The sequence below is a fragment of the Thermobia domestica genome, chromosome 2 (assembly GCF_964235325.1).
Source record: "Thermobia domestica chromosome 2, izTheDome1.hap1.1, whole genome shotgun sequence".
Classification (NCBI taxonomy): Eukaryota; Metazoa; Arthropoda; class Insecta; order Zygentoma; family Lepismatidae; genus Thermobia; species Thermobia domestica.
In genome coordinates, this window is record NC_137455.1 from 155,445,554 (window position 1) to 155,463,215 (window position 17,662).

General features: G+C 34.9%; 1 protein-coding gene across 1 annotated transcript; it reads left to right on the forward strand.

The window, feature by feature from the left end:
• Window positions 1-5,728: 5,728 nt before the first annotated feature.
• LOC145679221 (uncharacterized) lies at window positions 5,729-6,235 on the forward strand. The gene has a single exon (XM_081749809.1). The coding sequence runs from the start codon at window positions 5,729-5,731 to the stop codon at window positions 6,233-6,235; it is 507 nt and encodes a 168-aa protein (XP_081605935.1).
• The last annotated feature ends 11,427 nt before the right edge of the window (window positions 6,236-17,662 follow it).

Sequence of the window (17,662 nt, forward strand, 5' to 3'; positions counted from 1 at the left end):
GTTGCAGTTTAAATATATTGCAGTTTAAAACGCCAATTGCCCGCAATACGTCATTTGAATGTGTCAATGTTTAAATTGCACATTAAGTTGTTTAGAGTAATATATAAGCTACTCAAAACTGAAGGATAGGGTTTGCACAATACATCATGATCAGAAGTACAACTTAACATTTTAAATTATGCCCACTTCGCAATATCTTTCAAACTAATGCTAGTGGATACAGAAGAGGAAAGAAGACAGTGACTCAGAGGTGAAGCGCTTACTTTTGATTCAACTCGACCTGATTGGGTTTCAAATAGAGATGCAAAAAAGCCGGCTTTTTTGAATCGATGGTTTTTTGCACATAAAAAGCCGGCTTTTTGGGAAAAAAAACGAGAATTTTGGAAATTTTGGCTTTTTTCATTTTCATGATTTTTCTATTTAAATAGCTTTCTTATAGTATACTCTAAAGTTAAATAAGATTTCATGACCTAAATGCTATATTTCGCTCTGGAATTCACCATCATGATGGATGGAACACACGTTTTATGAATTAAAGTAAACATAAAGTACGTAGTATTTGAGTACAACTGTAGAAGATATTTAACTTTATTCTAACTTCTGAATTATCGACATTTTTTCTTTTCTACATCATTTCTTTTTAGTAATCCGTGTTTCATTTCCTAGAGATTAGTAGGCCTACTCTAGCTTCTAGCACATAAGTTAAACTTTTGTTTTTCAATATATCCGTCAGAGCGTACGTTTGTCAGTATATCTGTCAAAGTGTCGACATTCTTGTTATACTGTACTAGCTGTGCAATGATTTAGCAATATCTTCCGGATACAAACTTGAATACCATTTTATGCAAATAATCAGTAGCGGATTCAGAAAAGTATTTTGGGAGGTGTTTCTCTGCTTAATGTTTGTTTTTTCTAAAATTTCCTAATTTTTATTTTGGAGTTTATGAGTACTAATATAACTAATATAATATAACTAATACATAACTAATATTTCGTTTTGTTTGTATATTCAACAATAACCTTCCGGATACAACCTTGAAGACCATTTTATACTGATAATCAGTGGCGGATTTAGAAAAGTATTTTGGGAGGGGTTTTTCTCATTAATGTTTAGTTTTTTCTAAAAGTACCTAATTTTTATTTGAGAAGAGCTTGAAGATTATGAGTAAAGGCATAACAAATATTTCGTTTGTTTTAGAAATTCTGTAATTTCGGGGTACAAGCTTCACCCTTAAAACATCTCCACCCTAACCCCCTTCGCATTCGTCACTGCTGGTAGTTAGTAATAACAACGATTTAAAAACGATAAGAAAGGAAGTCGGCCAGAACTCACAGTACACGCATTATCTCTACATTCACAGATACAATTAGAAAAACTTTTGTCAAAATGGTCGAATGCGGGGTTGAATCCTGGACTTCCCGATAGAAGCGCAAAAGCTAACCACTCACTCATGGTTGTTGTGCAGTTGTGCTTAACTTAAATATATTCTCTCTCTGTATGGCCTATGGAATCCGAAGATTCAATGCCGCGTTCACAAAAGCTCTCCACTGACTTCAATTGTTAGCCAACTGGATCCAGTTTTTACTTTGTATTCCTATTTCTGCGAGATCGAATTTAATATTTTCCTCTTGTCTGCAACTAAGTCTTCCTAATGGACGTTTTCCTATTGGATTTCCAGTTAAAACTCTGAAAGCGTTCCTACCTTCTTCCATTCTGGCTGCATGACCTGTCCCCCTGAGCCTCCTAGACTTGGTGACCGTAACGATGTTTGGTAAACCGTATAAATTATGCAGTTCTTCGTTATGAAGTCCCCTCATTCCCGTTCCTCTTGGGACCGAATATTCGTCTCAGGATTTTATTTTCAAATACTTTCAGTGTGCGTTCTTCCCTCAAGCGACCATGTTTCACAACCATAAAACACAACAGGCATGATTATCGTTTTATATATTTTAAGCTTAAATTTCTCGACAGAATTCTCGATGACAAAATACTTTGAACTGAATAATAACACGAATTTCCTTATTTCAGTCGCCATTTAATTTCTTTGTGGATATGATTTTGGTCTGGTGATATTGATCCCAGATATTTGAAAGTATCTACTTTGTCGAAAGTATTATTTCATATTTTAACGCATCCATAATTTGCCATAATACGATACCGGTGAACTTCCATGTATTTAGTTTTCTCTGCATTTACTTCTAAACCCAAGTCACTGCAAGCGTTTAATGAGGACTCTGCATTTCTTTCTATTGTTCTTTCATTATCCGCTGTTAAATTTACATCATCAGCATACGCCGGAACCTGGTGAATACAATTCAGCTCTAGGGCCTGGTTGCTATCTTTGATTTTCCTTATAGCGTACTCCGGAACAAAGATGAATAGTAATGGCGATAACGCATCTCCTTGTTTCAGGCCATTCTCGACGTGGGAGCTCATAGACAAGAATTTTTCTGCTCGGACTTCGCTCTGGGATTCATTTAAACACATTTTAATTAATCTAACTAGCTTTTTCGGTATTCCGAATTCTGTAAGAATGTTGTGCAATGTTCCCCTCCTATCCGAGTCGTAAACCTTTTTAAAACGAATGAAAAGCTAATGTACTGGGTAATATATTCCCATTTCTTTTCGAGTATTTATCGAATAGTAAGTATCTTATCGATAGTTGTTCAATTTCCCGAAATCCACACTGATAATCTCCAATAATTTCACCTGCGTATGGAATCAATCTTTTTAATAGAATGTTAAGAGAAAAATGCCTCGATAATTATTACATTCAGTTTTGTCGCCTTTCTTGTGAATTGGAACAGTGATCGATTCTTTCCACTCTTTTTAAATGTATTCCATACTTTTTTTTCTAGTTTCGTAATGCTATGTTGAATTCCTGTCGTTAAAAATTCAGAAACCTTCAGGACTGGGTAAACCGTGATGGTGGTTATAAGTCTAGGAAACCGCACGATCAGATGAACAGTCTATTACGCATATGACCCATTAACAGAAAATTTGGTACTTTCCCGATTCTGAACAAGCTTAAGGAACAGTCAGTGCATTATAGAATTCGGAATTTTACCGATTTTGCAGATTCCAAGCACCTGATAGGTGGTAACATATGTGATCAATGAATGAAAAATTTGTTCGAAATATTCAAACAATGTATATGAAAGTTAAAACTTAAAAAAATTCAAGAATGTACAGAACCACCCGAAACCAAGCTCTTGATGTGCAGCCTTTAAGATTATCATATAAATGTATTTCTCTCTTTTTTTTTTATTTTTTGTTTGAAAAAGAGGGTGTGTGATATTTTGAAGTAAAAATACTACATACAATTTCGCTAGTTATTTGTATATCTTTTTTTTTTAAAAAAAAGTATTTATTTTTGTGTATAAGAAGTTAAAAAAATATTTTATATAAATTGGTCAATCCTTTGGAATTCATAATGTAAAAATGTTAAGGATTTTTTAAAAAAATCTTTTCAAATTCATGGTTTATTTTAGAGGTTCTATATCATTATCTACATGAACCACTACTCAAATGAGTTCTTGTGCTGTAGAGAAGCGAAACAAAGTGTGCTTTATGAATTTAACGCAAAATTTTGAAAAAAGCCCAAAATTTCCCAAGCAAAAAAGCGAAGCAGAAAAAACCGAGTTTTTCCCCAAAAAAGCCGTTTTTTTTCGAGCCCTTGCATCTCTAGTTTCAAACAATGAATTTGTGGTAGAAAACACCGTATTCAACAGTTTTCTCGGAGTTCTTCGGTTTCTTTTTACATTCTCAATCTACCAAGAGTTCACAATCATTCACTTACATTTATTTATTTTAATTTACAGGGCATAACCTTGTGATATTAAACTGGAAAGTTTATCTAATTTTCATTTCACAAGAGAAATTGGAAGAATTAGAAAACTGCAAATACAAAAATTAGTTATTTGCTTTATGTTAACAAAAATTCACGAAATGCGATGAGTTCCAATAAATGGAAGACAATACAGAAATGTTATTATTCATGAGCAAGAGAACGAAAAATAATGTATTTGTATTTTTAAAAAAGAGAGAGAGAATTAAGGTTTTATTGATTATTATATTGACGGATAATTACACTTGTAGTGGATTTACAATTGTAGATATCACTAAGAATTTAAATTTGCTTACTTGACTTGCCAGTAAATCACTAAACATTTTTGGTAAAATGTTCTGTCTTCTCTGTGAATTTAACAAGTTTAGGATATCATAGACCAAACTAATTGGCTTCATGTAACAGTGTGATTGATTGAGTAGTGGGTTTGCTTTATATACATATTAACATAACTAAGATATTTGTATGATACATTGCCAGTATTATTCTATCGGGAAAAGCAAAAAAAAAAAAAAAAAAAAAAGAAAAAAAAATATTTTCAGCACTTCTTTAAAGATCGGGGATAGGATCGTTAAAGCAATTCTGAAAAGTACTATGAAAAATAGTGACTCATTTTCTAGAACATTAAATAAATATATGTCATTTTGTAATGTTTGAAGTGAAGTTGATATTCTTTTCTGTTTGATTGTTTAGTGTCGATTGTTAGCATCTGTATTTACATGGTATTTGAAGTATTATCCCTTCAGAACTCTTTAGGCAAACCGCACAATGTGTTTTCAATTGTTTTGCATGTTTCTGAAGAAATATGTCAACAGCTAGAAACAACACCGTATTACTGTGTCACTTCTACACTGCACTAGAGCTCACCGGTCAACACCGGGAACTATGTTTCAAAAATTGCGTAAAACCACTAGAAACACGATTATGAGGCAAATATACTATAAGGATATAGGTAAAAGTTTCCTATCATTCTTGAACAATATGTTGGTGAAGGTTGTGTTTCGAGCCATAAAAAAATACTTCACAACAAATGTTGGGGAGGACAACAAAAATTCGTATGAAGATTTTCTATATGAAATGTTCTGTAGTTTACTATTCTTATTTTAAAATAAAATCTTCGGTAAGCGTAAACATGCAAACCACATGATTTTCCAACGCAGAAAAATAGTTACATCAACACCGCACACGGAGTTATTTCAACACCGAAATGGGTGTCGTAGTAACACAGAAGTGGAGTGGAACTAACACCAAAAGCGGTGTTAATCTGGTGGTCTAACCTTGAATTTTAACACAGGGAGTGTTGAATTAACACCAAAACGGTGTTACTTATACGGCTTTGACCTCCAATTATCACAGATTGTGTGTTGAAATAATAAGAAAATGAAGTAACAGAGGGACTGTGTTATATTGATACTTGACATGGCGTAATATTAGCACACTATACACTGTGTTACTTTCTTCGTGTTGGTGCAATACCGCCATAAGTAACACTCAACACTTTTCTCCAGACTATCGACCCTGACATGGTGTCGAATGAACACCGAAAATACTAACCAGATCCGAATTTAACACCGCTCAACACCGATTGTGTGTTAAATACGTAACACACCCCTTGTGTTAAACGTGAACACCACGGGGTCTGTGTTGAACTAACACCGCATGGTGGTAGTCACGCTGTCCTGTGTTAAAATTGAGTTGAATTAACACAATCATTTTTTACTGTGTAGGAAGATTGGGGAAGTATTGAAACTACCTGTCTCTATATATATCCTTTTATTAAAAAAAATTTTTTTATATGATGTTTCTATGATCATAGGGGATCAGTGTTAGAATATTCACCTCTGGTTACAGGACTCTTTGGTTCGATCAGAAGGCAAGCGATGACAAATGTGGAAAATGGAGACAACGTGTCGGTACTAGCTTGTGGGTCACCAACAGGAGTTTACATTCCACGCTTTGTTATTTTCAAGGGCAAGAGACTGAAAGTTGAATATCGCGATGGTATGCCACCGGGATCCGACGTGTGTATGACGGAATCAGGACGGGTGAACGAGGAGGCTTTCATGAAATGGGTGGAACATCTCTACAAACATAGAAGTCCTGGTAAAGTTCTTTTAATTATAAATGGACATTGTTCGCACACATTCCTGTCAGTAGTAGACGTGTGTGAAAAATATGATATAGAAGTGTTGTTGTTGCCACCTCACACAACACATGTTCTGCAGCCAATTGATGTGCTTGTTTTTAAGCCATTAAAGGGAGATTTCAATCACCAGGCAACAACAAAAAAAGTTTATTTGCGGCATTTACGTATCACAATCATTGTGATCCGATTTCCCCCAACACTGATCCGATTTACCCCACAACGTTGGGGTAAATCGGATTGATCTATCATCTGTTATAAAGTGAAATTTTTGGGGTAAGAACTATAAAATTAAAAAAAAAAAACTTTTCATTATAGTCTATTAAGTGAAGGTTCACTTATTATTATACATGTACTTTTCGTTTAAATAGAAGCATATTAAACTTCCAATTGACGTTTTCTACAAAGGTGATTCGATTTCCCACTACCTATCCTATATATATATATATATATATATATATATATATATATATATATATATATATATAATATTTCTCAGACAACATGTGAGAGGTTACTCCTAACATCAACATAAGACAAAAAGTATAGACCAACTTGAGTGCACAAAAGCTTCCTTTCGAGTTATAGGCTGCCGAAAACATGAAAAAAATGAAATTTAAAGGCCAAAAGCTCCAAAACTATGGGACCTACCATAGTCGAGTCAATACTTCACTGAGGATCTAGTATGTGCTCTGTCGAAAAATACATGTTTAGGAATCCTACGTTACTTCCGTAACAATTTTTATAGAAGCTGTTTGGCTACGGACATATGGATGTGTCACCTAAGACATAGCATAAAGATCAAACACAAATGAGGAAGTTCTTCTGGTGCAACGCTGGTTTTGGCTGTTCTGGAACCAGTTCATGGGATGCTAAACAATGATGACGGAGCCGTGGAGCATAGTACAAGACCTACTTCTCACCACATGTCAACACCCTGTCCAGAAATGGATCCTTCCTCAGACGAGACAGTAAAGAAATGCAGGTTGCGTTCTGACCCAGAGTGAAATCATGTGGGAACCATCAACCCAACTTGTAGTGCTTCCAAAGTAGATGGAAGTGCTGCCGAATGGTTCCTCCACTCACACTGAATACTAGTCCCAGTTCCTCACATGTCTGGCCACTGTTCGCCTCAATTACTCCCTGAATATCTTCTTTTGTATATGTGTTGGTCTTCCAGCACGTGGTGTGTCTTAGAGTGTTTTGTCACCGTCCTTAAACTTATTAAATCACCGTTGAACTGTTCGCGTAGTCGCAATACCCTCACCAAAGGTCTGACATATCTTCCGTCCCGTTGCAGCGGCGTTTGACCTCAGTTTGAACTCGTACAGCATACACGCTATTATGGAGGTGCCATGTTCACTGTGTCCTTACGCAAGTTTACGGTGTAACTGAACTGCGACAACCAGGTAGAATGCGTGATATACTCACACCAACAATTGGCCTTCGCATTATTTCCATGCGCATTCAACTCACGGTGGGCCAATCGATCACAGACCTCCATAAAAGGCGATAATACTTTCTTGGTTACCTTTATAGATATAGATGTAGATAGATACAATGTTTATGTGTGTACTACGTGAATACAAAGTCAATTTTCTCAGTATGTGAAGAAATGAAATAAAAGAAGCTGGGTAACTTGACAGTCTTTATTATACTAGGAGTCTTCTTTTGAAGTCTGTTGTCACCACACTTCTGTTAAGGTTGTGTTTCCTCCAAGCTTGCAGCCCGAAAACTTTGTTCTTTTATTAATTCCCGAAACATATCAACACCTATACAACTCGGTACAACTTCACTCAGTAAATATCTCTTAAACAGAACACATACGAAAACATGGTTACCACTTCCAGCCACATTAACAGATACAATAGTGCCATTAGTAGTATAAAAAAAAAACGCTTGCCTACATCTTTTCTTTCTTTACTTGCTTTGGGAAAAGCTACTTTGCGCCTCTTCCATTTAGTGCAGTATTCTACCATATTGTGAATCTCTTGTGAAGTTGTTATAATTTCAAATTCATTGGACTATTCAAATTACTGTTACATCAAATGGTTTTAAAGTTTTCTCGATTTTATTTAATTCATTAATTCACCCTCAAAGAACATTTGATTACGACTGTACATTCCCAGACAAGTATTTGTAAAATCATGACAATTATTTTATCATTGTAAGAATAACCAATAAACGAAAGAGTAGTGTTCCTTTAGCCATAACGACGAATTCCTTTGCATTGCATGAGCCTTCTGGTTAAATGATCGAAAAATATTCGTCCTCTCTTAGCAAAACTGTTGACACTCACTATTCATGCTGAATTATGTGTCGTGAAGTAAGAAGAGCAAGTGACCACCATTGGAAGCCAGAGTCGTCTCCAGGCCGTTCCGAACTAGGAACCTGAGAGTTCATCGCAGCAAAAGAGGTCTTTGAAGGAAGTCCACACTGGAAAATTCTTTAGTTTAACTTACCAAATATCATATAAAATCATTTATCCTTCATTTTGTAAGTTGATATACATTTCCTTAAATTAAATTACAAAATTTTTTGTTTTGCTTACAAATTTATAAGAAAATATATTTTTATTGATAAATTTACCTATGAAATTTTTTACAGTGCAGGCCACTATGTAGATATTATGATCGAGTCGAATTACAATAATCCATTCATAGCTCCTAGCAGACCTGACGGGTTATGAAATCCAGTCGTTAATATTAGTTTGGTTCCATCAATCGCTAGCCAGGAAGTTAAAAGCACTTCGAAGAGCTAACTCATCATTTGGAACAACTATATCATCATCAAGAACGAAGGATTATTAAAACAAGTGTTCATTTTCTATCCTAATATTTATATCCTTTCTTCTTTCCCTCTTTTACTTCCTACCCAATCTACCTGCAATTTTGTCATTTAAAATAGCTAAGTTTGATTTATACATTAAAGCATAACCTTTTCTCACAACAGTTCGTATGAGTTGTCAGTTGCTATCCATCGTATATACATACATACGTACACACACACTTTTATATATATATACACGTATACAGCATAACTCCTTTGTACAGAAGACATAGGCTTGATTCCGGCTTGGAAATTATATGCTCGGATCCAATATTAAATGGTAAGTCTACCTTTTATTTAATGTTTTGATATATAAAAGGGGTGTTAAGTATCAGATAAACTAACTAATATGTGCTTCCACCAGAAATTGTTATCCAGGCCCACGTCAACATGTAATACATTGGTTAGCCAATCAGTTACCTTTTTTAAAAAAATATAAAGTCCTATGATTATGTTGTGTAGCTTAAATTAGACGAATGAGAATGTGAGAAGTAACGGGAGAACCCCAGAAAATACACTGACAGAATGTTGTGCACTACAACCTCATATAGCCTTTGATCAAAACTAGAAAACCCTCCCGTTACAGATGAGCAATCGGATACTAGTAGCCGCAGTTTAAATAATTAATTTTAGTCTTTGTGTTATTTATTTTCTTTGATACAAGTAATAGTTATCTAAACTGCGACATCTAATGAAATTTTATTAGTAATTTTGTTTATTAGAAGAGAAAAGCTTACTTATTTGATATACATTGAATCCAAAATAAATAGGCTTATTTCCAGTCTAAATGAGAAGCGCAAAAAGTATTTTATATTTTGATTTTTTAAAAAGTTAATAACATCCTGAATAAAATGCATGTGATGTTGCTGTTATCAAGTGAGTTGCATAACGCAATGTATGCTTAAATCAATTCCACAAAGAATGTAATGTCGTAAGTTTCAAAATATAAAGCATTCATATTTAAGCCGGCAAGAGAATGGATAACAAGATGTAACGGATGGATTGGAATTTAATTATTACTAATTAAAATGATTATTTTTTGTAATTTTAAATATATCAACAAGACTGTGTGGTAATACAATATGAAAGTTATGTAACATTTATTGATTTAAAGCTAAATTACAAGTCAGAAGTGATAATTTTAGGATCTTAATTCACCTGAATATGGTAAGTGATTACAGACTGTACGAAAGAATATAACTTTTCCATTGTTTTCTTCATATTTTCAATGTCAGATTACATAGAACCACCGTTATGATCACTGATATAAAATCACTATTGAAACTGTGTCAGAATCGTCACCTGAAGCAGAAGCAAAATTTCAAAGTCAGACGTCCTCGCCAATGAGGTCTCAAGTATATCTCACTTACAAATTGTGAGAACACCCTTCCCCATGGCCTTTAATTTGACAAAGGAAGATACATCAGGACATAAAATTTCAAAACCTGAGAATTAGATTTACGATAATCAATTTTGAACTGGACAATTTACATACATGTTAAAAATATCTTACCTTAAGGCAAACCATTTCCATTGAGGGTGGGAATGGAGGGTAGAATTACAACGTTGTGAAGACTTCGCATTCTGTGTTTTCCCTCACTCACAAGGAGAAGGCAGACTATGGTAAGTGAGCTTCAGGGCAGGGGGCGCGGTGGCTCAGTGGTAGAGCGTTCACCTCCGGTGCTTGGGGTCCCTGGTTTGATCCCAGCTCGCGCCGTGTGGACTTTGTGGTGGACAAACACCGTGCTCGTGGGTTTTCTCGGGGTTCTCCCGTTTCCTCCCACTTTCTTCATTCCACTATTTCACTCATTTCTCATTATCACCGTCTTCTTTAGCCTAACCGGCATAACCGTGGGACGTTAAACTTAAAGATTTCATTTCATTTTTTGAGCTTCAGGGCCACTCTTTGCGAGGTGCTAGTGCACATTTAAAGAGTTAATATTACAAACTGGGAGAGCGCAATGGGCAAAAATAACGGAGGAAAACCGTCTTAAAGTTTTCTACTCTATGCATTATCGCACGACGCGCAAACTTACCAAGTAACGGCGCGGCAGAGTGAGAAGAATCCCCAATTTAAGTTTCAATGATCCCGGGTTTGAGTCAAGCTCCTTTTTTGTTTTTGCTTCAACCAATAAAGTACCCATTTGTAACTATAAATAAAATACTAATTCACCATATGTTTATAATAATTAAAACAATATAAATTTCCAATCACTTGTAAAATCTTTCAATGTTCCATGTTAACTAGGAACAAAATTTAATCTCTTCCGTAAATATTATTGTTACTGCAGTCGTTGTGTAAAAAATATTCTTGAAGCTTCGTGTCTACATATGGCTAGTGAGACCTACAAGGGAATGAGGGGGAAATCTCCTTTGGTTATAGCAACATTCGGTATTAGCAAAGGGGATTCTCCCCTCAACTCATTTGTAATTCGTACACTGTCAACAGATGTATACACGAAGCGTCAAGAACATTTATTACACAACGACTGTCGTCAATGTCGCCGATTCTTGGGAGGAGGCTGGGCCCCCCAAAGCTCATGTGGGCCCCATGTATTTTTATGAATGTGTATTTTTATTTGTATTTTTTATTGTTACATGTATTGTATGTATTTTTATGAATGCCCTCCCCCCAAATTTACAGAGAAATTGGCGCCGTTGACTGTCGTAACCATAATACAACTCGTGGTGTTAGTATATTTACGGAATAAATTAACTTTTTGCTAGTTAACATGGAACATTGAAAGATTTTACAAGTGATTTGAAAATTTCTATTGTTTTATTCATTATAAACACAAGGTGAATTAATATTTTGCTTATAGTTACAAATGGCTACTTTATTAGTTGAAGGAAAAAATAAAACGAAGATTGACTCCAATGGGAATCGAACCTGGGACCCTTTGCATATATGTCGCACACTTTACTCACCCTGCCACACCGTTACTTTGTAGACTTGCGAGTCGTACAGAATATGTGTCGAGTAGAAAACTGTCTGAAGACGGTTTTTCTCCGTTACTTTTTGCCCATTTTGTAATATTAACAGATTAAATGTGCACTAGCACCTCGCAAAAATGGCCCCGAAGTTTACTTACCAAAGTCTGCCTTCTCCTTGTCAGTGAGAATTATTTTCGTGCGAAACAGCGCAGCTCTGTGAGTTTAGGCAGAAACCATTCCTACTGAACACTTGTTGCCAGCTCTAAATTTCTAGTCGCCGATGGCGAACTGACGACTAGAAATTTTGTGCCCTGCTTGATGTATTAGACCTTGCTTCCATTCTCCTTTCTAATTTTTCCGATTTCTCAAATAAAGATAGTCTTATACAATCCTAGTCTTCGTAGGATATGTTTTAGAAAAGCTGGTACAATTTTTATATTTTAATTAATTGAATTGCAGATTATAGGTCCATAGCATATAAGTGCGCCTATGTAAGTAATTGAAATTAAAAGAAATCAATATAACGTATAAACTTTATAGAATGAATGTCTTTAATCCCACAGACATCGTGTGAAGAAAACAAGATGTAAGTATATTAATGATAATGTTACAACAACGAAATTAAGGTTGTTATGATCATTTGGGGCAATACGGACGCCCTAAGGACATTTGCACTACTACAAGATTCTAACGAATTATTAAAGAAACAAATTATATCCCATAGTTAAGTATACTATTTCAACTATTTGACGGATACAATACATGTTACTTAAAAGCAATGTGTGGCTGTGGAGCCACAATTGAAATGAACGATGAAGAAATGTCGGAATTCCCCAACTTTATGGGGAAGACCGACACTTTTTGGGGATAATATCGACATGAACATTAAAACCTTGCGTACTATGATATTGTCACTTATAATTCTACAACTAGCTTTAAGCAAACACGGGAATCTATAAGTTTAGGAATGTAGAATGTCTTTATTTGCATCTACAGAAAATATTTAAAAAATGACATTGATTTACAAATGAGGGAAAGAATAATAGCAAACTTTGTTCAGTTACAAGAAATAAACGAAACAAGAATTTATTTTAAAAAAAATAAAATGCTAAATGTGAACTAGTGCAGAGAGCACAAAAATTCTGTACTTCATGAAAAAGTATTTGTTCATTTATGTTAATCATATGTTATGAAAAGTATCGTTATAGATTAAAATACCTACTTATTAGTGTTAGCTTCATATACAGGAAAGAGCAAACATTATACTCTTATATGTCTGAGATTTCACAAGAAGGGATCGTCTGGATGAAGAACATAGTCCTCGTTAAACTGCTGAAAATATTTTATACATTGAACCCAATCAGCGAAAAAAAAAAAAAAAAAACACGACAATAGCATAATAATGTTCTTTTTGAGTTTTCTCATTTTTGTTACTGTGTCTTGCGACATTTTTGTGTATCTGTACATTCTTTTATGTGTCACTATCTTTTGATTTTTCTATTTTATTACTTTTCCGTGCATATGTTAAAAGTTTGACGTTATTGTTCTTCGCTTTACAGTAACACATCTTATATTCGTGGGTGAGCACATACGTGTCTAATATAATTAACTTTTCTTCTAGTGCTTGTTCGTCTTCTTCAGCAAATATTGTATGTTCACTAAAATGTTTCTTGCAGTTAACTTTGAATAACCTGTCACGTAACGTATCCGTGGAACTTCAAAAGTTCTTGAAGCAGTAGCAAGTAGCACTACATTCTTTACGGCCTCTGTAGCTACTGACATTTTCTTTAAATTCAGGAGCATCTCATGCAATGTGAAAAGAATGCAGACATTCAATTATCTATATGTTAATACTAATGTAGTATTTTTGATATATAATTATTAAAAATCACAAAGAAAGGGGGGAAAAGCATGTGTCGAAAATGTCCCAAATGTGAGTGTCGGAAGTACCCCGAATGCATATATTGCACTCTGCACATTGATGAGCCTACTACCTGTGATTGCACAACTTTCAGTTGTATGTTTTCCACCATGAGTACTGAACAATACAACTTTTACTTCCAAACAAGAGCTTAACAAAACATACTCAAATTTTATAGTGACCCTTAACTTCTCTCATCTCTCTCACACCTTACCTCATAAATTTAGACCTTTCTCGTCAAATTATTCTACTCATTTTTAAACTTTTACAGATATACATTCTATAAACCCCATAGTTTCACATAGTACTGATTACGCCAACTCCTTCACTTCCAGGAAGAATTGACAGTGCTTTAAGCTTAGAAGTGTAGATATTCTCCAACTGTCGGTCATCCCCTAAATGACTACATATTAGAGAACAGAATGAAGAGAAACAGATGAAAAAAGTTACTATTATTATTTAATGAATATTTGGGAGAGTATGTTATGTTTCATGTTATAGGATTAATGCAATTGCCACCAGAACATTTAGTGCATCATATGTTACCAAGTTTAAGTGTGTAGTTGATTATATGCGTCAGTTAACATCCTATTTCCAGTAGGGAAAAAATATGTGAATCAGAATAAATCTGATAATTTGATACTCAGTTACAAGAAATTCAAATTCTACATTATGATAGGAAAATGCAGAATCTCCAGTTGATACCAAGACATTTCCAGTTTCTAAATCTTGGAGATGACTCAAGTAAGCGGCACCTAAATTTTGATAGTGTATACTCCTGGAGTTTTAGGTTGTTAAAACAGAAATGTTGGTTTGCATGGAATGAATGTTTACACAAAATTCCGTGAGAAAAAGATACAGGTTGTAGGTTAGGAGAACTGCTAGTTTCAGATTCTTTACGATATTACCTTGGTCATATTTCTGGAATATTCTGGCTTGTCTTGTAAATTCTTTGTTGCTCGTTGACTAACTATAAGCGTATTTGCCAAAAATCAAGGTTAGTCACCCCAGAGTCTCGGTGCTAGACACCGAAATCTTTCTTTCCACTCCAGTTCAGTTTATTTGACTTTTTCGATTTTGACAGTTCCTTGAATTTCTGCCAAGAAAGTAAGTTTTCATTAGGCCAAACTTGCAATGCCTGTACCTCAAAATTTCAAGCACGTCTTAACAAATTCTAACTATATGCTAAACAGCTCAGATTGGAAGCATAAGCATATAGGATTGGAAGCATTTGATCTCGCTTATACGACAGAAACTGTCGTATAAACAGAGGTCTGTACGGGCCGGAATTTTTAGCCCAGCCCCGGCCCGGCCCGGCCCGTAAACTTATAATGTGAGCCCCTACCCAAGTCCGAAATATGTTATCATTTAGGCCCGAGCTGACCCGAGCTCATGTGATAAGTCAAATGAACCGAAATAAGCGTGAATTACAGAAACTTAATAATTAACATAAAATTGTATTTTTATTACAGCAATTAGAGATTTAATTTTGCAGTTGTACTTTAAAAGTTCTCCAAAAAGTACGGCCCAATACATTTTATTGTACAGTATATTTACAAAGTTAAGTCCGAAAAGGCCCGAGAAATATGGTTGGATATTAAAGAATTTACCGCCCAAACCAGGCCCGGGCCCGAAGTGATACGTGCTTGTAGGCCCGAGTCCAGCCGCGGGCAAGGTAGGGCTTAACCCCGCGGGCTCGGTCCGGGCCCCGTGCAGACCTCTATGTCGAAAATCGGCTAAAGAGTGACGATAATTTCTTAACGTAGGTGAAGCTGAAGGAGATTTCTCTACTTTATTTCATACTTTATTTCAGTTTATACAACACTTTGTAAGTCGATTACAGCAAATTACGTGAATGGAAAATAAAAATATTAGTCAACATTATTTAGTTATCGGTCGCAGTTTTCTTAACAAGAATTTTAGGAATGATCCAAAAAATGGATCAAAAGATTGCGATCTTGGCCAATAATTAGATGTTGGGTCAGGAGCCACAAAATTTTTGAACGGCCCCTAAATCGAGTTTCCGTATATTTTACGGAATAAGCACAACATATTGAGTTAAATGATATTGTGTGTTTGGCTACAATATATGTAGTTCTCGAGATATGAAGCGTACAAGAAAATCTTTGATTGAATGAAATATATTGGAATGTTTTGGTTCAGGGCGTACAAAATTTTTGAACAGCCCCTAAATCGAGATTTCTTTTCTTTTTCTTTTTTCTTTTCTTCTTCTTCTTCTTCTTCTTTTTTTTCTTTTTTTTTTTTTTTACGGAATAAGCATACCATACTGAGTTAAGTTGTAGTTTTGGTTTGGCTGTACTATATGTAGTTATCGAGGTATAAGGCGTAGAAGAAAAAATTTTAATTGAATGAAAAACATTTGATTTTTTGGATCAGGGCTCACAAAAATTTTGGATGGACCCTAAATCAAGTTTTCGTATTTTTTTACGGAATAAGCACATCATACTGAGTTAAGTAGTAGTTTTGGTTTCGCTGCAGTATATGTAGTTCTCCAGATATAAGACGTACAAGAAAACGTTTGATTGAATGAAATATATATTGGATTTTTTAAATCAGGGACACAACAATTTTAAATGGCCCTTAAATTGAGATTTCGTATTATTTGAGGGAATTAGGACATCATACTGGGTTAAGTGCTAGTTTTGGTTTGGCTGCACTATGTGCAGTTATCGAGATATAAAGCGTACGAAAACATATTTGATTGAATGAAATATATTGGATTTTTTGGATCAGGGCCCACAAAAATTTTGAATGGCCCCTAAATCGAGTTTTCGTATTTTTTACGGAATAATCACATGATACTGAGTTAAGTGGTAGTTTTGGTTTGGCTACACGATATGTAGTTCTCCAGATATAAGGCCTACAAGAAAATTTCTGCCTGAAATATATTGGATCTTTTGATCCAAAAAGAAAGTTTGTTATATGTTTTGTACATTGATATAAAACAAAAAAATGGAATAACGAAAACAAGATATATCCTTAGTCTTATCGGTTTCAATCAATAACCAATCAATAAGGAAAAGTGATTCATTTCCTCAAATAATGCATATACACTGCTAAAAGAAATAAAACACAAATATAAACATTTTCCATATAAGACTCAACTGATTGTTGGTTATCAGCTATCGACAATAGAAAACTGATACGTGATCACTCTGTAGGATGTGGGTGGAATATTCACATATATTTACAATTGTTTCACACTTACATCTATACAAACTGTGAAATATACCGTGAAACAATATATTAAGCTCACATTATTTTAAATGCAAGGAACCGTTGAACTGGCGATCCCTAACCTTTCCGAGTTCCAGCAGACGCATTTAACATTTACTGCTGTCAGCGTTTACTATTTGTCAACTTTTGGTCCATCTTTAATGGAGACCATATATGGGAATTCTGTTAAAAGCATGTCTGCAAATTATGCCCTGTAAGAAATCGCTTGCATGAGCCCCTGGACATAGGCATTTTAAAAAAATGGATTTTTGAACGGCGTCTGTTTCACTTTCTTTAACCCGCTGTCGCACGCGCCGCGGAGTCACACTCCGCGGATAGAGAAGTTTTGATTCTCTTAGAACTGTTAAAAGAGTTTGTGCTGTAAAATATACATGCGGAATTGTCAAAAACGTTGCAAAGAAAATATGAAACAGTTTAATATCGCTTCAAAACATAATACATTAAAATTAAGATATAGGCCTATAAATAAATATTGCGGAGTGAGACTCCGTGCGTGTGCCTTGATGTTACAATTGACCACGCGTGCTATAGAGGGTTAACCTGATATGGATTACTACTCCACAATTTCAAATGTTCGAAATAACGCGTTTCGTATTGTAAATGTCCCACGCTTTCGGACAACTCTAGCTCTGAAATTATGCACTTTATTCATAAGTCCAAATGAACATGATTTCTCATTTTAATGTGAGGAATCATTTCTTACAGTCCATTGCTGAAGCCCCATTAACA

What these genes read in the sequence shown, in the direction of transcription:
- LOC145679221 (XM_081749809.1), top strand. Translation starts at nt 5,729, where the DNA reads ATGACAAATGTGGAAAATGGAGACAACGTGTCGGTACTAGCTTGTGGG.